The 22263-nt window shown below is 35.7% G+C and overlaps 1 protein-coding gene across 1 annotated transcript in view; it reads left to right on the forward strand.

Annotated features, from left to right (window-relative positions):
* The window catches only part of Mcf2 (MCF.2 cell line derived transforming sequence), a 74337-nt gene extending 52617 nt beyond the window's left edge, over nt 1-21720 (forward strand). The window contains 13 exon segments of the mRNA XM_047535728.1: nt 89-161; nt 164-203; nt 298-367; nt 2615-2707; nt 6910-7002; nt 7828-7953; nt 8634-8855; nt 12861-12953; nt 14854-14932; nt 15473-15539; nt 17000-17109; nt 18644-18756; nt 20883-21720. Coding sequence (XP_047391684.1) covers nt 89-161; nt 164-203; nt 298-367; nt 2615-2707; nt 6910-7002; nt 7828-7953; nt 8634-8855; nt 12861-12953; nt 14854-14932; nt 15473-15539; nt 17000-17109; nt 18644-18756; nt 20883-20915 — 1212 coding nt within the window. The 3' untranslated portion in view covers nt 20916-21720.
* The last annotated feature ends 543 nt before the right edge of the window (nt 21721-22263 follow it).

Consider the following 22263-nt stretch of genomic DNA (forward strand, 5'->3'; position numbering starts at 1 on the left):
ATATTCTACTATACTTAGACCTTTGATGACCCAGTCAGATGTTAATGTAAATATTGTAAAGATGCCTAAATATATTTATTTTGTGTAGGGCTATAGAGCGGAGATGGATAATCCAGAGATGTTTGATCTTATGCCACCTGTCCTGAGAAATAAAAAGGATGTTCTTTTGGAAATATGGCAGAAATATATGAATTCCATAACAAGTATGTAATTGCTGAATTGAATATTTTTTATGATTTTTAAAAGGGCTATTGACCAGTTTATTATATTTCACATTTTTCTCTGAAAATTTCACAGCATTTTCATGAGTAGCCTGGAAAATTGCTCTGATGCTCCAGAAAGAGTGGGACCTTGCTTCCTGGAAAGGGTTAGTCTAATTATTTTTTTTAATTATACAAATACAGGCCACCAAAATAATAATTCATTTACAAGAATATATTCAGAGATTAGATAGGTTTTTAATATATCTTTATGTTTTTGGAGAAGTGACATCAATTCTAGTAAATACTTAATGCAAAACCAAGTTTTGTTGTAGAAACTGATGTAATGCGGTAGAAACTGATGTAATAGAGTATCCAGAGCATGTGTTGTATATTTGGCTTCAATGGCTCAGCTCCTAGGAATGGTGATCTTAGAGATCCAGGGATCATTCTGGCTGTGAAAATGTGAGAGTTGGGATTATCTTGGCAAACCCACTCTAGGCTTGGTTATTTTTAACCTAAAAGATGCCTTGGTATTTCCCTACAATTCGTGTAAAATCTTATAAATGAGTCTAGTCTGGCATTCAGCCACAAAGGCATTTATCGCAGGAACTTCACAAAACAGAAAGCTGTCTTTTCTTTTAATTTAACAAAGTCATTCAGGGAGACTCATTATTCCATGTCCCAAGAGTATGCTTAGTAAAATTGACTTCCTAGGTAGTGATTGTGCTCTCTTCCATTAGAGTTTTCTCTCAGAAATAGTTTTTTTGTTTACCCTGTTCTGCTTTTCTAATTCCTCCTCTTCCTGAAAGATCAGTTCCGCTTTGGTTTGGGAGTCATTTTGATAGATATAATTGTTGAAACTCAAAATGAGTATTTTGTCCCAGAAAGTGTTTATAAAATGAGAAGAGAATAAGGCTAAGAAAGGACTGCATATCACTGTCTTTCTATATTATATGTCACTGTCTTTCTATACTATACTATACTTTCTATACAACATGTTTCTCAATATGTAACTTAAAACACATTTCAACTGTGGACAGATTCTTTCCCAACTTCCTCCAGCAAGAACAGTGTGTCTTCCCTTTGGACTATACTACATAGAGACTGCTAATCACTGGAAATTTTACATTTACTGTGTATCTTTACGCAAGCATATACATAATCTCTCACCAATTTGATGAGAAAATCTTTGAGACAGGGTTCATATCCTATGTATGTATCTCTCATGAGGTTAGTAGGGTTCTTGACAGCTAGTAATGGTTTAATAAATGCTTATTGATGGTAGTGTTTATTCATTAAACAACTATCTACTGAACATCTACTTTGTACCAAGTGCTGTGCTAGGAAATGTGGACACCAAGCCAAAGATTATTCAGGTACAAAAACAGGGAAACCATTAAAATTGCATACAGCATGAGTTGTCCTATATTAGAGATGCACAAAGGGTCCTATGAGAGTCTAAAGAGGGACATTATATTAGTCAGCTTTTCATTGCTGGGACAAAATACCTGAGAAGAACAACTTAAAGAGGGAAAGATTGATTTTGGTCATGATTTTAGAGGTTTCAGTTCATGGTCAGCTGGCTCCATTACTTTGGGGCTGAGGCAAGTAGAATATCATGGCAGAAAGGTGTGGTGGTGGGGTTTCAGAGGACATGACAAGAATACATTTCCAGGGCATGCACCCAGTGATGTAATTCCTTCAACTATATTCCACCCCCTAATGTTTCCACCATTTCCCACTAATACCAAATTATTAATCCATCAATGGATTAATCCAGTGACGAGTTCAGATCCCCCATGATCCATTCACTTCCCAAAAGCCCCACCTCTGAACTTTGCTGCACTGGAGAATAAGCCTTCAACATGAGCGTTGTGGGTCATTCCAGATCTTCCAAACCATAACAGACATCTTATGTAGTAGCCTTGGAGTACAGACAAATGGCTTTGTAGAAGAGATGACTCATGAGTCTGGTAGATGAGGATTAGGGAGAGAAAATTGCACAGGCCTAGACGGGTTGTGCTGCAGTGGTGATGCCTCAGTGATGAAGCAAGGACGGCAGGCTGACTTGAAGGTGAGCTCCAAGTTCACTCACTAGAGAACCGAGAGACAAATAGCATAGAAAGAGCACATTTACTTGGTTATGAAAAGATATTTTTTATTAGTTCAGACAGTGAAGGCTTTTTTCCCCTAATTCTCAAGCTTGGCAAGTGGAAGTTCAGAAATTACTTAGATAATCATGTGTCCCACCACCAGGTCTAATGGATATGCTGTTTTTGGAATACGAAGGGGGCTCCTTTAGGTCAGAGTCCCTGTAATGCCTTGCTAACTCACTTTTGCTCAGTCTTTCTTGATAAGAAAAGTTCATATTTGCAAATTGTTAATATGTTTGAATTTGTTCTCTGTCACAGAAGGATGATTTTCAGATATATGCAAAATACTGTCAGAATAAACCCAGATCAGAGACAATTTGGAAAAAGTACTCAGAATGTGCCTTTTTCCAGGTATGATAATTGTTTAAGCATTGAATATGTTTTTTTTTCCTGGGAAATACTGAGATATTTCTTCTTTATAAACTCATTTTCTACTTTGAGTAAATTATGTATACATGTAAGTTAAAGAGCAATTCTCCCTCTCCAAAACACACGCATGCATACACACATATTTTCTGTTCCCTAGAAGCATCCACTTCCATTGCTTTTAACTACTTCTTTTGATATTTACCTCTTTATCTCCAAATAGCTTGCTCATCTTTCTCCTTCCTACCATATAAGAAGAGGATTTAGCTCTCTTTTACTGCCACATGAATATATATATATATATATATATATATATATATATATATATATATATATTTCTTTTCCCCAAAAATTTCCAATATAGTTATATTGTAATTTGGGTTAGATTTATATACTGCATGTAATTGTTGAGACTGTTATTTCTCTGCTTAAATGGTCCATTTGATATAATATGGTTGCTTTTCCTCCCCTTTTGTTTTTCTTACAGTTGTCTCACTTAATTTTCTAGATACTTGTCCTGATTCTACTGACACTTCTTTCAGTTTTAGGAGTTATAAAAATGTACTCTTGCAATATTTATATACATTGATTTTCTTTAAATTTTATTTTCTTGAAGAAGTGTCTCCTAGGGTTTTCTGGCCAGCTCACCTTGACTCATTAGGCCTGATGCATAACTTTCATCTCAGGAATCTTGGTGAATATAATTTTTCAGACACCTCTCACTTGTCTCTTGAGTAGGCTCTCTTGCTTCCTAGGTGCCATGTCCTTGTCATTCTTCTATTTCCTTGTTTGATGGAACATATGTTCCAGTAATTTGTTGAGAAAGTGTGCAATGTACATAAATATTTTTAAGAATTTTTTTGTCTCCAAATGCCTTTTTTCTACCATAACACTTTTATTGGTAGTGTGGTTGGGTATAAAGTTCTAGGTAAGAAATAATTATCCACAGAAATTTAAATAAATTGCTAAAATTAACATCAGATTTTTTGTTCTATTGCAGGAGACCCAATTTTTGTCCTCTGGGAGTTTATGAAAACTTATTTTGGAAAACTTATTATTGGTGCTATTTTCATTCATTATGCTAGTCTTGTGCTGATGATATTAAATTTTAAGCTGCCAGTCCAAATTCACTTTTTTTTTCCTATGATTTCCTCCACCCTATTTTCTTCATTCTTTGTTTCTGGAATTTCTTTTCTTTTTCTTTTTTAAAAATTGTTTTAGTTGTAGATGGACACAATACCTTTATTTTATTTATTCATTTTTTTATGTGGTGCTGAGAATCAAACCCAGTGCTTCACACATGCTACTACCACTGAGCCACATCCCCAGCCCCTGTTTCTGGAATTTTTGTTGTACAGATGTTCGATATAGATATCTTGGACTGGTCTTCTGCTTTCTTTTCTTTGTTTTCTAGCTCTCTGTCTTCTTGCTGTACTTTCTGACTTTCTGGAATATATCTTTCTCTCTTACTATTGAGGGTTTTATTTCTGCCATTATGTTTTAGTTTTGAAAAGAACAACTTTTTGCTTTCTTGGTTCCTTATAATACAATCCTGTTTTAGTTTCATAAATTCAGTATTTTCCTTATTGATATGAAGATAATAAATCTTACCTTTTTTTTTTTAACTGGAGATTGAACACGGGGGTACTCTACCACTGAGCTACATCCCCAGCCTTTTTATTTTTTAACTTGAGACAGGGTCTCACTAAGTTGCCCGGGCCACTTGAACTCAAACTTGTGATTCTTCTGCCTCAGCCTCCTGAATCACTAGGATTACTGGTTTCTGCCACAAGATTTTACTTCAAAGAATAGTTTCTTCTGTCTGCATAGATCCTGTTATCTTCAAATTGCTTCTATTTTTTTCTTTTTCTTCATTTAGTTCCTGCCACTCATCTTAGAGGTTTTCCTCAAATGTCTGATGATAGTTGTCTGTTTGCTTACTTTAGGAGTGAGCATTAAAAAGCTCATTGGAATGTTCCTGTGCATTCGTGGATTTATTGGCCATGATCTGCATTGTTGTGTGATTTGTCTCAAGTTGTTTCCTTAGGGGGGATTCCTCAGTACCTTTATCTTTAGGTCCTTTTCTTGTCAGTTGTTTAGAGTTCCCAAACTGCTACCTAATGTGTATGGATCTGTCTGCCAATGTTGTGAATGCCATGTTGGGGGCAAACACTATGAGTCTCTAACTTGGCAAATAGATATTCAGGCACTCTCCTTGCCTTCAATATGGTATTCTGCCCTCAAATTGACCTTGTATCCCTTAGTCCAGAGGCCCTCTGCTTTACCCTTTCTAATCTATTATCTATTATTCTTCTAGGGGAAGAGAAGGGCAGCTACCCAGTTGTTCATAGTAGTATATTAATCTAAGAGATTTTGATTTTCACATTTATTTTAACTTTTCATGCCCATTTAAATTTCTTGGAAAGTTTTATTGAAATATAATTAAAATACCATAAAATTCACCCGTTAAGTATATAGTTCAGTGGTTTTGCTATATTTACAAGGTTGTACAACCATGATTATAGTCAATATAAGAACATTTTTACTGTTAGAAAGAAAACACCTTGTACCTTTTAGCAAGTGACCTCCTATTCCTCCCAATCCCTACAGCCCTAGGCAACCCCTAATCTACTTTCTGTCTCTTACAGATTTGCATGTTCTAGGCATTTCATATAAATGGAATCCTGTAATATATGATCTTTTGTGTTTGGCTTCTTTCACTTAGCATGTTAGCAAGCGTCATCCATGTTGTACCATTTTTCAGTTCTTCGTTCCATTTTATGGCAGAATAAATTTTATTGAATAATTGTATTACATTATATTTACCCAGTCATCAGTTGCTGGACATTTGGGGTGTGTTTACATTTTGATTAGTATGAATGATGCTGCTAGGAAAATTTTTATACTAGTTTTTGTGTAAATATGTGTTTTCATTTCTCTTGACTCTATACCTGGGAGTAAAATTGCTGGGTAATACATAATGACTCTATGTCGACCTTTTTGAGGACATACTGGACTGTTTTCCAAACTGGCTGCACTGTTTCACAATCCCACCAACAATGTATTGAGGGTATTGATTGCTCCACATCCTTACAAACAATCTTTTTGTTTCTAATTATTCCTTATATGGACTTTGAACAACCATTCTTTTTTCAACCCCAGATTATCTTCTGTTTTCAGAATTACTTCATGTCTGTAATCCTGAGTTTTTGTAAAGGGTGTGTGTGTTGGGGGGGTGGGGAATCGTCTGTAACAAATTGATCTGTTCCTCAGCTTTTTCCTCTGCTAACTTGAGATTCATTTTTCTCAAGCATGCTCAGTTGTTTACCACTTGTGGTTTTCATTGCCCCAAATTTGCCAGTACTTTCTATTTTCTCATGTTTGGGCTTTTGCCTTGTGAAAAATATCTTTTCCATCATTTTAGTGGGTTTCATGATGATAAAATCCAAATTCATGTACCAGCCCATCATCTTTAACCGTAAATTAATAATTATTCTTTGAATTAGATTGAATGTTATATTTTATCCATATTCAGTGGAGGGTCTTGGGTCTTATTTAGTTCCTTTTGTGTTTTGAATTTCCTGTATGCTTATTTCTTCCTCACCATCCCCATCTTGCCCTAATTATGGGCCCTCCACTATTCCCAGGACCCAATGTCATGACCCTTATATTTATAGTGGCAGTGAGCCAATTACTGAATGAAATATAGCACCGGTTGATGAGGGCTGTATTTTTCTTGTGATCTTAAGAAATATCTGTTCTCATACCCAGCCTGATTTATATTTAGCACAACCTATTTATTTTCTGGGCCTTGACCTGTGGAGTTGAATCTTTTTTTAATTTTCTTGGATATGTTGAAGAACTTTTTAATCATGCTTCTCTATTGTCATTCCTTGCTTTTTCACCTTTTTAAACATTACACATCAATGTGAATTCACATATGAAACCTTTTTAGTCTTTGAAATGTTAGAATTTTCTACCTCCCAAGTCCTTGAAATACTGTTTACTGAAGTTTTTCAGTTATAGTATCTTAAAATTTCTGTACCACATGTAACAGTAATTTTTCTGATAAATGTTCTTTGAGATGTAAGCAACATTCATCCATTGGGTCTCATCAAAGAACACTTGGCATTTTTACATGTAAATGTGTTAATTTAAATTTATTAATAATTATCTTTTAATGGCAGGAATGTCAGAGAAAATTAAAACACAGACTTGGTCTGGATTCCTATTTGCTCAAGCCAGTACAGCGAATCACTAAATATCAGTTACTGTTAAAGGTAATTACATGAAACGTTTCTTTCTTTTTTTACTCACATTTTTTGGGTCAGATGTGACAAAGCCATTAAAAAGGAAGTTGCTGACTAGGAAGTGCTAGAAATAGGTAGGCTCACTGAGTGGTAAGCAGGAGTTGGCAGTAGAGTTAGTTTAGTGTGCTCCTTCATGATGGCAGTGCAAAGGAAAGGCATAGACAACAGGCTGAGAATATCTGGAGGATTAGCTATTTAAATCTCCATACAAGGTACATTGACTTATGTACAATGTTTTAGTAAAGAACTTTTAATATTGTTAAGCAGATCTAAATAAATATTTCTTTGAGACTGTATTTCATATCGGGTTTCTCAATGAACAGTGCAAAGGTTGCTCCCCTAGTGTAATGTGAAAAGATTTACTTAAATATTGTGTTAAGGAAGAACACAACAGAGTTTGCTTTAAAGTGTGTTTTCATAATGTTTTGTTCTGTGTGCACCATGAATGCTTCATGGATAAAACAAGTTATTGTTTGTAGAGAATTTAAAACTCCACATATATAATTGCTTTAAAAAATAATCTCTAATGTGACTAAATAGCTATTGTTCTTCAGCTCCAAAAGCATTGAATGCCCTTTGTTGTATACAATTCAGTCACTATTCTACTTCTTTCCCAATTTTAACATTGTTATTAAATATATAAATGTGACAAAGAGCATATGAAAGAAATAATTCAAAAAATGACACTATTTTTGATTCCTGCTTGAGTGCATGTTAGCCAAAAATATATTCATTTTCTGCAGCTATGTTAATAGGTGCCTAATATTAAGTTTAATTCCTGATTTCTAATTATAGGAGCTATTAAAATATAGCAAAGACTGTGAAGGATCTACTCAATTAAAGGAGGCACTTGACACAATGCTGGATTTACTAAAGTCAGTTAATGACTCCATGCATCAGATTGCAATAAATGGCTATATTGTAAGTCAACTTTAATACTTGGAATTTTAAGGGAGTAAGCTTGTCACCCTCACTTTCTTACCCTTCTGAAATCACCTGAAAAAGAACATAGAAGAGGTAGATAAATAGAGATCAAAATATTAGCATCATTACTGATTATTCTTCATTACAGATCAGCAGACAAATGAATTTGCAGCATTCTTCCCTTCAACAGCTTGTTCCCAAGTCCAGACCTAGGGAGATCTCGATTAAAGAAATGTTTGGGTCAGCAAAAGAGACGTATTGTCCCAGAACTGCTGCCTGCACTAGCCTGGGACAGATAGGGAATAAAAGGAGGACATCTTTGAATCTTGCAACCTTTTAATAGATTAGCTCCACCCAGTGGGGAAACTTGTACTGGTATATGTCATATATCTATCGGGATTTAGGAATCTGCGGGAGTTACCCTATCATCTCACATGCAGTTGATATGAAGCCAGGGAAAAGGAAATTTCTTTTGGCCTCCACCCCACAGTAATTTTATACAGATGTGCTACATGGCACATTTTAATTTAAAAAGTTATTATGAATGCAGTTTAAAAAACATACATACAAATTATGCTTTGGGGTTTTAGTAGGTCAAGCTAAACACTAAAATGCTGATGTCAGAGATTTGAATGTAGCTTTGCCTTCTACTAATGGGATTTGATTTTCTATTCTAGGGAAACCTAAATGAGCTTGGCAAGATGATAATGCAAGGTGGATTCAGTGTTTGGATAGGACACAAGAAAGGTGCTACAAAAATGAAGGATTTTGCTAGGTTCAAACCAATGCAGCGACACCTTTTCTTGTATGAAAAAGCTGTTGTTTTCTGCAAAAGGCGCATTGAATCCGGAGACGGCTCTGACAGATACCCATCATATAGTTTTAAGCACTGTTTGAAAGTAAGACAATTTGAATTGTGTAATGTAATAGCATTCTATATATATGCTCCATTTTGTACACTTTTTCGGTTCAGGTGGGTGGGTTTTATACTTTAGTCACATGTTTCTTTGTGTAAAAGGAATCTTCAGTAGAAGTGTTACTGAAGTCAGGTAAAGCAGAACTTCTTTGCTCAAAATGAGAGTGAGGGAGTACAAAACTTCGATTACTTCTTTTCTCCCCCTCAGCTGCAATCCAGGTATTCTCCAAGGGGCTCCCTAGCAATCTGCAGAGCACAAGTTGAAATGACAGGGAGAGATCCATGTTCCACCATGAGCACTCTCTTGATCTTGTTAGCAAGGGGCCTTTATGTTGCAGGAGAGACGAGGAGGAAAGGATTTCTCCCTTTTCCTCGGTGCAGTTTAAAAATGGAGGACTTTCATACTCAGTATACCTTGCTTTCTGTATCCTTCCTGTATTCCCTAGCAACATGCTTTCTGTGTGTCCAAAGCTACCTATGGCTGAATCCATTCCATTCTTGTCCTGTCCTATTCATTGAAATTATTCTTTCCTATGAACCAAACTGCCATTCTGTCGAAATATTAATGTGGTATTAAAATGGAAACAATAAATTACTTGAGGAAGTCACTGACAACCCAGTAATACTTCCAGCTGCTTTTGCCATCAGAACCAGAGGAACCTACAATTCACATCAGGCTGTAATTGGTTTTGATTTCTTTATGCCTAATATTTTATCTTTCAAGTTCTAAATTCTAAAAGCAACATGACATCTGTTACAGAAAAGTTGCAAAATACAAAAAACTATTACTCTTGATTTTCCAGTCACTATCATTTAGTCATTTTTATGAGCATGTTTTATCATAGTTGTCATTACCAGTTTATTTGAGAACCAGTGGGATTTCCAGCATTTTTAAAGAGGACAGGCAGTGTCCTGTGGTAGGCCTTTAGAAGTGATGTAAGGGGACTACCAGATAAGCAGACCCTGCTTTTGATTCTCCCCATAGGATCAGCTGCCTCTCGATGTTCCAAACAAGATCCTGTCCAGGGTCAGGTTGCTGAGCCCTTCCCACTATTTTCCCTTCTTTATTTCTGAACCCACAGCAGCTTCACAGCTTCTTTAGAATTCCAGTTGTTATTATCACAAATGCCCAGTTGCTACTGTGATACTCACAGTCTAGGTCTAAAATCCCAAATCTCTAAGGGTCTTTTATGACTCTAATAAACATTGAGAACCAAGGAATCAGAATCTATTTCTGACAGGGTTTAGATCTTTTGTTGTGTATGTACCTATTCCTTGGGAAGTTACTTTGCTTTCCTACCTAGACATGTTTTACCCAAATCCTTTTGATTCACTTTATTGGTGAGGTGACCTAGTTACTACCTAATGTAGCATTTCTGATTTGTATTGATTTTCTATTTTACATTTAGTTTTTTTTTTTTTTGGTACTGGGGATTGAACCTAGGGTACTTAACCACCTTGCCACATCCACCTTGCCCTTTTTACTTTTTATTCTGAGAAAGGGTCTCACTAAGTTGCTGAGGCTGACCTCAAACTTGTGATCCTCCTTTTTCAGTCTCCCAAGTTCCTGGGATTACAGGCATGTGCTACGATGCCTGGCTTTTTACTTTTAGTTTGACACAATGATGGGCATGCCACCAGAATGTTTCTCAAGTACATTAAAGTAAGCAGGGACTGATATGAGCTAATGACGTCAGGAGAATTGAAAATACAATAGTTACCATGGAAACAGCATTGGATAGATGCAGGAAACATTTCAAAGGAAAGTAGACATATGAACTGGGTGATTTACTAGATACAAGAAATAAATAATACTTGACATTTGAAGGAAGAAAATCTGTTGGATATTTCTTTGGTTCCCCAACAATTTCTCATATCCTTAATTTTAAAAAAGAGAGTCGTTGATGCTGCAAGGTTTTAAACCAGGATTCCTGGGAAATAGGTGATACTGTAGACTGAGAAATTAGGGAACTTTTTAGGTCTTGTGCTTACTTTCTCTTGCTCACATACTATGAGATTCCACCATTAAGCAATTGCTAATATTATTAGACAGTGTGTTAGTAAACCATCAGGATCATTGAGTTCAAAATCTTACCCTTGGTTGGCTTGTCCAGTGCAGATACTCTACTGCTGAGCACCTTCCCTCTCACTTTAAATGAACTCTTGTCTTGACTGCATCATACCAAGCTGAAGTCTTGTGACCTGTTCATGTCTTTCTAATGAACCTGTGCTATATTTTAAGCCAGCCACTTAGATACAAAGACAAACTCTATGCAAGGTCACACTTAATCAGAGGGAGAGATTTGAGTTCTTCAGATTCCTCAGTTCACATGTTTACTATTATCACCAATTCTTTTAATTTAAAAAACATGTACATAGTACTTATGTGTTGGACAACTCCAAAATTCATTTAATCTCTAAAGATGTACTCTATGTTAGCAATGACAAATAAGAGAACTATTGCAATTCAAATAAGGGAAGGAGAGGGAATAAATTCATATTTTTATTGGTGCATTATAATTTAATAGTGGAATTAATATGTGCCTATAACATAAGAATTCGTATTTTAAATAGTCTGTTTTGTAATTAACATTTAATGTACATTATAATCCTTAAATGAGCTCTTTGAAGTAGGTGTTCTTCCCATTTCATAGTTAAGGAAGTGGAATTTCAGAAAAATTCAGCAACTGGCACCAGGAAACTAGCAAGTGGTAGAGATAGAGTTCCAACCCAGCCCTCTCTGACTTCAAAACCTGTTTGCTTTCTTATCATATTATTAAGACAAAAGCATGTGATGAAACAAAATTAATTTTAAAAAAGATTGATTGTGAGATTATTATTATTTTTTATTCTTTCTAGATATACATGACAGTAGGGTGTATTTTGACCCATTATACATGCATAGAATAAGTATAATTTGTTCCAATTGGGATCCCATTATTGTGGTTGTACATGATCTGGAGTTGTACAGTAGAGTGAGATTATTATTCATCTTACATCTTAATAATTGAGCAAAAGTAGATTACAGTGGTACAGTAAGAACATAAATATGTTTCGGAACATTTTAAAAGTAACTTCCACCTACATTCAGGGTGGAGGTTAGGGGCTCTTTCATTAAGGATGCATTTCATTTCTAAGCATAATTGCTTTCCTTTTCCTTGATATGGAGTCTCACTAGCACTACCTTTAATGCTTATCAGTTTTAATTAGGGCCATTTGGGGGGTTCATAAGTGGAACACTGCGAGATAGTCTTTCAGGTAATTAGGTAGGAACTGAAAGAAAAGAGGAAAGGGAGAAAAGACCTGAAAGAGAATGTGCATACAAGGGAGTGAAATTGCCTCAAATGTAATTAACCAAGGTATTAGCAGCAAATGAAGAAAGAAAGTTGTGCAAAGTGCAGACATTCAGAGGAGAAGAAAAGCTGTGGTAAGGAAGAGATACTGTGTACACAAGTTTTACTGGCTATAAGAAGATATCACTGTCTGATGATAAGAGATTTTGGTTTCTATAGATCTGAAGGATTGGTGGAAATAGAGGGATCTTTGTATGCCTAACTGGTTCTTTCCAGAATTATAAATTGGATGTTTATAACTTGTAGGGATTCGATAGAGATAAGTAATAAATTAATAACATTAACTAATCTGACATAATAATTCCAAAAACTAAATAAATTTCCTTAATTTCAGGTGACTTTTCTAATGTTTAATTATTCTTTGCTGATGATAATTTGCTTGAATAGCACACAAATAATTTATAACAGAATGGAATCTTAGAGGGGCTGTGTGAATGTTCAGATTTATAACATTTGTGCCAGTCACTGGAATGGAGCATGACAAAAGTTCCATGAAAACAAATACTCGTGCCTATGACTGTTTTTATTTTGCCCAAATAAAACGTTCAGTTTGATTTAGAATATGATGGGGTATGTTTAATGTAATTTCATATTCAAAATAAATGCTCGTGAAATTTTTGACTTATTTTTTCTAGATGGATGAAGTTGGAATCACAGAATATGTCAAAGGTGACAACCGCAAGTTTGAAATCTGGTATGGTGGAAAGGAAGAAGTTTATATTATACAGGTTGGTCATTTTAAAATTATTCTAGAAAACTAACCTGCATTAAGATATAAAATCTGAGTGGTGGCACAGGCCTGTAATCCAAGCAATATAGGAGGCTGAAGCAGGAGAATCACAAATTCAAGGTCAGCCTTGGCAACATAGTGAGACCCTGTGAGAGAGAGAGAGAGAGAGAGAGAGAGAGAGAGAGAAGGAGGGAGAGAGAGAGCGGGGGAGGGAAAGTGAGAAAGAAAGGAAGGAAGAATGAAAGGAAGAAAGGAGTCTGAGTGGTACAGCAAATAATTTTGGTCACATTTCAAAAGATCCCACTCTTCACTTAACTGTTATTATTGAGTATTCTTTGTAGTATATTTAAACATTTTTTTGCAGTAGTACATGTTTTCTTTAATTTATACATATATATATATATATATATGTTTTTAGTTGTTGATGGACCTTTATTTTATTCATTTATTTATATGCGGTGCTGAGAATCCAACCCAGTGCCTCACACATGCTAGGCAAGTGCTCTACCACTGAGCCACAACCCCAGCCCACATATTTTCTTTAATTTATGAGGTAAACCTGTGGCTTTAAGTTTTCACCACTACATAACGAGACTTATCAGCTGTAGCTGGCAGTTTGGCATGTGCTTCCCTGCCCCATCAAGTTTCTAGTTACAGATTGCAATAGTTCTAGGTTCCTCTTGTCAGGATTTGAGTGTACATGATTACAAGATGCAAGAGTTCAGATTTGCTTCCTGCTTCTAAAGAATATGGTTAAAACCCTGGCCAGATGTGATATAAGGTCCATCTTGCTTCATGGAAGGGGATAGAAAGCATATCCTTTAAAGATTTTGTTATCAAATATTCAATAAATCTTTGTATCCTGAATTGTGACTGGTCCCTATGCTGTTATCTGTTGCAAATGCTCACTGATTTTTGTTTTAATTCTGTACTGTTTGCGGTTCATAAAAATACAGTTCATAAAAATGCTTAAAGATATAGTACTTGGCCAGGCACAGTGGCACATATCTGTAATCCCAGTGACTTGGGAAGTTAATACAGGAGAATGACAAGGTTGAGGCCAGCCTCAGAAATTGAGACCCTGTCTCAAAATTAAATAAAAAGGGCTGGCAATGTGGCCCAGAGGTTAAGCACCCCTGGGTTTAATCCCTAGTACATATATATATATATTATATATATATATATATATATATATATATATATATATATATAATTTATATATATATGGCATCAGTTAATGAACGTATCTTGTAAGTAATGGGGGATATGTATGAAAGCTTTCATATTATCAGTCACTAAGATCATTCTCCAAATAGTTTTAATTTTGAAAGTATTAGAGCTTTATTTTGCCAAAACTAAACATAAATAATCTTTCTAAAAGAACTTCCCTCCCTGTTGGGTATGGTTCCACATGCCTATAATCCCAGTGGCTCTGGAGGCTGAGGCAGGAGGATGGTGAATTCAAAGTCAGTTTCCATAACTTAGTAAGGCCCTAAGGAACTCGGTGAGATCCTGTCTCTAAATAAAGTCTAAAAAGAGCTGGGGATGTGGCTCATTGATTAAGTACCCTGGGGTTCAATCCCTGGTATGCCCCCCCCAACAAAAAGAACCTCCCTACAAAAAGAAAATAAGTGAAATTACACTTTGCATTCTATCCAATTGTTATTATTCTGTTATTATCTAAGGGCAATTTTATAATGGTTTTAACTGCATTATTTCATCTATCTGATGGCTAATGCTTTACTCCTTCCTTAGAAGTTTTAAGAATCAAGATGCTACAATTTGAATATGGTATTTTAAGGAGTATATCATGTTTGATATACTTAATTGCATTTGTTTTATTACAAAAGCATTTTTTTTTAAAAGGAACTATACTCTCCACCCTTTTTAATCTTTAGGCTCCGAATGTAGATGTGAAGATGTCATGGCTAAAAGAAATAAGAAATATTTTGTTGAAGCAACAGGAGCTTATGACAGGTAAATTCAAAATATGTTCTTTTTTTCCATTCTCTTTGTATTTGAAGTTTTTTGCAAACATATATTCTTTAGAACAATCATAGTAACAGCTAATTGACTCAGATTTTGTGAAACTTTTTGCAGAGAATGGAACTGATATTTACTTTATTCTGTTTAAAATGAAATGGTTTGTTAAACAAAAAAATGAACTTCTGCTTGAGATGCAGTTTAAAAGCAGCACAGAGATCTGACTGTGTTAATTCCTAGTCTTTCCCAGGAGATGATTCTTTTTAGCACCTCAAGTAATCAGTGCCTGGTAAAGTTGGGATAGGGAGCAGGTTCTTGTTAGAAATGTGAACTCCTTGAATAAAATGTTACATGGTTTGTATCTTTCCAAATTCTAACTTCAAACTGGCCTTTACTCTGGTTATTTCCAGTACTTGAAAGATTTGTGCGTGTGTGTGTGTGTGTGTGTGTGTGTGTGTTTATAAAAGTTGTTGGCCTTCAAGTAGGAAGTGTGACTTCTGAATGATACTTACATAGGCTTTGTTTTCTTTATAGTTAAGAAGCGGAAGCAACAGGATCAAGTAACAGAACAGGATCCACTTTCTCCTCAGCAGAATGATGAGTAAGTGATAATTCTTTAAGAACTACCACTCTTGCAATCTTGAATTTCCACAGGTAATGTGAAGCAATGCAATTAAAGTGTCTCAGAGAAGAACCAACCCATCATTTTAGCAATAACTTATCAAATTCCACAAACATGTCATTTTCTCAGTACCTGCCTTGTGTTGGAGTCTGACAGTTCCTAACAGTTATTTCTCAGGCTAGTTTTGGAACACAATTAAAGTGCTCTATTCTCAGTATATCATGATAATTGGAGAAAGAGTTGTAAGAATATGGGAGCCAATGAAGGACTGACTCATAGCTTTGTGTTCTCCTTCGTTTCTCCCTCCCTCCCTCCCTCCCTCCCTCCCCCCCCCTCCCTCTCTCTTCTTTTTTTGGTACCAGGAATGGAACCCAGGGGTGCTTAACCACTGGGCCACATTCCCCAACCCCCCCTTTTTGTTTTTTGTATTTTGAGACAGGGTCTCGCTAATTTGCTTAGGGCCTTGCAAAATTGTTGAGGTTGACTTTGAACTTGCTATCATCCTGTCTCAGTCTCCTGAGCTGCTGGATTGCCCCTGCATCCAGATGGCTTTGTAATCTCTGGAATGGAGGTCACTTGTTGCTGATTTGTCCTTTCTTTGTATACAGTTCAAAGGTATGGATCCTGGCAAGGAACCAAACCTAGATGCAGCCAGGAAGTCTTTAAGAAAAGTGGCAGTCTTATATGACAGCACACTGCTACTGATTTAGAGATATGGTCTGTGTGTTCTGCTTCTAGGAATTCCAAAAGGTAGACTGTCCACAGAACATTTGCATATGCATTGTAAGAATTCCCACACTGATTCTAAAATCCTGGCATAGAGATTCACCATGCAGTATCTACATGATGTTGGGATCATTGTGAATGACTTATTAGAAATTCTTTTTCCTTTGTTGAACATCATCTTTTAGAAGTAGCTAAAATCAGAGGCAACGTGATGTTTCATCTGAGGCTTTAGGACAATATATGAAAGTCTTTATCTTCCGGGGTTTACAATACTCAGTCTTTTCATCATGTATTAGAGAAGTAAAGACTTTAGGTTTCATGCAGTAGTTGGCTTAATAGTAACTGGTATACATACAACAATACAAATCAATTTAAGTTTTCATCTTTATTTACACACACCTTACCTGATTCACTGAGGTTAGAAGCTCACAGAGCAACAGGGATTATACACAATGTACCTGCCTTGGATCTAGACAGGATTGGTTTTTGCTTTTCATAACAGAGAACCTGTTGGATTGGATCCTATGATTTGGGCTTTTGCATATTGTGAACTATTATCACACAGACCTCAAAAGGGGAGAGTATCTGCTCTTTGAATGAATTCTAGAAGCTTGGTATATACTTGGTATTGGTGGAAGAAATACCATTTTTAATTTTTTATTATTTCTTAGGCTCTGTGAAAACTCACTTATTTTTATACATTATTATTTCAGAAAGCAACAGGGAGCTTTTCTAAGTGTCCAGGAAACTGAATCGGAACACCCCCGTGCTATGGTGGAGGCCAGTGAGGCAGTCGTGTCTGCTCAGGCAGAAGCAAGTGCAGGTATGTGTCATGGTCATCCCTAGATGAGATTCATGGCTGTGCAAGTTTTTTTTTTTTTAATCTCCCATCGTTAATTTGGAAAATCTGTCATTTTTGTCTGAAGAAAATAAAGCCAACTCATTTTCATCAGGCTCTCCTGTCTTGCATATGCAAAACACTCTGGTGGGCACTACAGAGCAGTGGTTGTCAAAGTGTGGTCCCTGGACCAGGAGCACTAGCATCACCTGGGAACTTATTATACGGAAGGCACATTTCTTTGGCTCTCTCGGCCTCAGACATTGTGTGTCAGAAACTCCAGGTGTGAGGCTTAGCCACTGAAATTTTGAGCAGCTCTCTGTATGATTTGGATCCATACTCAAGTTTGGGAACCCCTCCATTAGAGGATGCAGTGATGAATGAAATGCATCTGCTGGCTTCAGTGCATCCTTCACTTACTATGGTTTGATGAATAGGGAAGGATCATTTACAGTTGGAATATTTATTGTCCTTTGTTATATGAAAGTGATTTTAAACAGTTTATTTAGTTCAACAAATGTCATATGACCTGTGTGCCAGGAATTGTTTAAAAGTTTGGGCCTAAAGTGTAATTAAAATGCACTCAGCTGCCATTCCTACAAAGCTGGGAGGGTAGAAAGATACTTAAAAACGATTAGAATATGGGGCAAGTGTTACAGTAGGAGCTACAAGGTGCTATAGAGGCACATAGCAGTATTACCTAAACAACTTGGACACCAGTACAGAGATGCCAAGTAGGGTGCCTGACTCAGTACTTCAATATGATGGTCCTTAGTCTGGAAGGGCTTTACACTAGTTGAGAAGGAACAAGTAATCATAACCTTGTTTAGTTTTTATTTAAAAGTCACTTCCCTCAGGTTATGTCATGGCCCTGGAGCAGTAAAAAGAGAGCCTAGTATCGATAGGTGAGAAAACCAAGTCAGGGAAGGTTGACATGACTTCCAATATCACATGAATACCATAGTTAAATACAGCCAAGATTAGATTCTGTTAATTTAAGAATTAGATTACTTAATCTAAATTAATTCAGTTTTCTTAAGTTAAGCACCTCCTACATCCAGGCTCCTATGAGACATGCAATGTGTAACACACGGTCTCTGTCGAGAGACAAGCCAACCCAAAATAATAATACCAGGAAGAACCTAATAGGTACTATTTGAGTGGAACCAATAAAAAAAATGGTATATAAAGAATTTTTAGAACAGTTTGATTTTCTAAGAAAGGGTAACTATTCCCTAAAATGCTATTTAACTTATTACTTTTAACAGCCCCTCAACCAACCTCACCTTACAACCATTAAAAATTACTTCTAAAAATTAAAGAAGTATATGACTGGCCCCTTTCTGAAAGGTCAAAAATTGTAAAATAGTGTGGTCTAATCTACAATTCTAACACAGAGCAAGATACTAATCTTGGTCCATTGAAGGTTAAAACCTTAAATATCTCAGCTAGCTTACTTCTCACCTTGCAGTGAACCAGCACCTATAAGTAACTACTACACTCAACATTTTTCTTATAGTTTGGACTGAGATGTCACAATCTGCAGCAATCTCTGAAGAGCCTGAGGAATGGTCAAGCAACTATTTCTACTCTACTTATGATGACCATGAAGAAGAAGATAGGCCCCTAATGGTTAGTAATGGCATATTCAATTAAAATTCTTGAGGTAGTTTCACTGATGAAATAGATGGAGCACATAGGGACAATCTTTTGTCAGCATCCTTAAAGTCATTAGGTACTTTCCATAGACAGAGAATTTGAAGCAAATCTTATGAACATTTAGTAAGTTCTCTCTTTATGTAGAATTTGTTTGAGCTCCTACTGAAGTTGAATAGTTAATCTTTCCAGATCTCTAAAAATTTACCAATTTTATCTTTTTTTAAAAAGGTATTTTCATTATTTTTCTCCCCTTTGTGTATAGAATTCTCTTTAAGTTTTTATTTTGAAATAATTATTAATTCATAGGAAGTTAACAAAAATAGTATTGAAGTCCTGTTTATTCTTTACCTGGGCTTCCCAATGATAATATCTTACATAACTATACTGTAATGTCATCTGGAAATGGACATTGGTACTATCCACAGGCTTTGTTTAGATATCACCATTTTCCATGCACTTTTTTATGTGTGTATATATAGTTGTGTATAATTTTTATCCACCACTGGGTTTTCCATTTATGCATGTGAGATAGAATTAGAGAATAAAGGAACTTCGGGGAAACTTTAGAAATCAGTTTATAATCCAAATCAGAAAATGTAGGAAATAAAAATTACATGTTAAAAACTAATAACATCTGGGGAATATATTTTAGTGGGTTCTCAAAAAAGGTGCAAAAGATACCAGACCTCAGCATGCTAGAGCAAGAGTGTATCCCATAAAGTTAAAGGGTATTGCTTTGAGGTAGAAGTGTTTCATAGAATAAATGGTTTCCAAGTTGTTAGGATTCTACCAAGTAAGTAGAGGGGCATTAGAACTGACTGCTTACGGTGAATTCCTGCTTCTCTGAAGTCACTAGCTTGCAGGGTAGAAATGATGCTTTGCAGTGGACTGCTCCTTGGTGCCCTTCAGAGGAATCAATTCATTTTTGGAAGGCTGATTGTTGTCGGATATTAATGGCATTGGTAATCATAAAGCTGCATAGCATTGACTCTGAAATGCTTTCTTTTAAAAAAGTAATAGATGTTTTTCTTCTAATAATTTGATGACTGTAATACATATTTGGTAGTTTACATTTACTAAATGACTTCTTAGTTACTTCTACCAGTATCAGTGTGAGAAAGATAAAGTTTTATTACCTCTAATTTACAGAGGAGGGAACTGAGGCTCAGAGCTAGAAAAAGATTTGCTAGTTAATTGTCTAGGCCAGCAGTTCTCAAATCATGAATGAAGGAATCATTTACATTTTAGAAACAGACCACTCCAAAGAACTCTTACTTATGGAGGTTATATCTATTGATATTTACCTTACGACAAATTAAAGCTGAGAAATAAGATTTATTTTAAATTAACAAACCAATTTTAAATTTGTATAAACAACATTTTTATTTAAGAGTCACATTTTTGGCAACAAAACCATTAGCGAGAAAAGTGTCATTTTACTTTTGTAAATCACTGTAACATCTGGCCTAGTGAAAGAGCTGGATTCTTTTATCTGTTCTTGCATTTAACCTGTTGTACTAGGTAGCTTTTAGAAAACACCACTGTGAGAGACTGAGAGTGAAAAAGGCAAATCCTCTCTTAATGCATGCTTGACCTTTCAGACCCTGAAAAAGGGTCTCAGGAACCCCACAGTGGTCTGCCTCCTAACTTTGAGAACCACTGGTTTAGAATAATTATACAAAGAAGACTAATTTACATAATTAAACTGTCTAAGAATGAAATGGATCAAGGTAGTTGTTCAGATGTGAGAGGCATCTTCCTTTAGAGGAAGCCAGTCTGTGTTTAATTTTGCTATAGATCTATGAAGGGATTGTCAAGAACTGTCATAATTAGCCATTTTTCCAGTTATAGTGTCAAAAAATAAAGTAAATATGCAAAAACGATTAATGCTTTAATCCCAGTGGATGAGAATACAGACAAACCTATTGGTTTTCCTCTCTTCTTCCAATAATATTCTGAGTTATGCTAAGGAAAACATGGGAAAGAGCAATATAGTGCATTCTATACATCTCCCCAGAGAAGTGGGGATGAGCTGTTCTTCTGGCTTCACTTTATCAAGTCAAATAACTGAGAAATAATGGGTTCCACTTCCTTTGTAGAGACCCGTGTCAGAGATGGCTCTCCTATTTTGATGAAGCTGCTATGTCCAATGGCAAGTAGTTCTTTCCTGCCCTCTCCTCAGCCTATTTGGAAAAAGTACTGCTCAAAAGACATTCAGCCCAAATGATGTGGATGTTGTTTTCAAGTTGATTCCTTTGGACATGCAAATAATTAACAGCACATAATTATTTCCTTTCCTTCATTTATAACATTTTAATTAGGGTACTCTTTATTTTTAAAATCATGCATTTCAATATGTAAGATATTGTGCTGCAGAATTTCTCATCTCAGAATACTTTTGGACTTTAAAATAATTTCTTCTTTATCTACTTTGTAACCAAATGCAATCAGTGTGCCTTGGATTATTTAGCTTATTATGAACTAAGTTAAAATTATGGCTGCAAAATGATTACGGTCAAGTGAAGCACAACATTATGATTTAACATGCTTTTATTGGACCTAGAGCTTTTGTGCCTCTTACTTTAACCTGTGCAAAATGATAAGAGTTCATAAATCCTTTGGGGGGGGGGTATTAGTTAATTCTGTTCAGGGCTGTTGCCTTTTGTATGTGCCAAGATAAAATTTTCATGAGAGTAGTTTACAAATAATTGTATTTAAAATTTAATATTTTCATGCTTTGTTTTCTTTTCTGGGTTTATGCTTCTAATTCATGTAACAAATCAGTTGTGCTCTATTATTTTCTGTACATTTCATGCTGTAATTCTTTTTCCAAATAAAAATGAATTCTTCAGGTTATATAAACTCATGTTCTGTTTTTTTCCCTATCATAAACTGCTCCACTTTGTTCCTACAAAGCTGCTGCATCTACCACATTTACCATTGAAGTAAAGAGTAAATTCTTTATGTCATAGAGAGCAGGCAGTTCTTCAAGAAGTTTTGCAATCGAGTTTGTAATATAATTTTTCAAAACACCTTTACAGTCTGCAGGCAAATATAAAGCCCGAGCAGACTGCAGGAAGAGAGGTTCAGAATGGAGAATGGAGATGTCATTCAGCTTCTCCATTAGAATGCTGAGGGTCAGTGGTCGGTGTGTCTATGTTGCGTGTGATGACTTCTGGTTGGTGCACATGGGCAGCTAATCAAAAGGTCTGCTTTGTCTGTATTTTTGTTATATGGTCCACAACAGCAGAGATACCAGACTTTCATTGCTTCAGCCATGCCTATATAGCTTACTGAAAGGAATGTTAACCTTTGGTGAGTAAAGATGCTTTGAAAGAATCAAATGAGTCTGCGTGCTCTTTTGTGGTTTACTTTTGACTCAGATGATTTAGCTGATATATCTGGCCATTGTAATGGCTACAGATCACATTGCATTTGGTTAAGTCATTCAAAATCATATATCTAATAAATATCCATGAA

Source organism: Sciurus carolinensis, chromosome X (genome assembly GCF_902686445.1).
Source record: "Sciurus carolinensis chromosome X, mSciCar1.2, whole genome shotgun sequence".
NCBI lineage: Eukaryota > Metazoa > Chordata > Mammalia > Rodentia > Sciuridae > Sciurus > Sciurus carolinensis.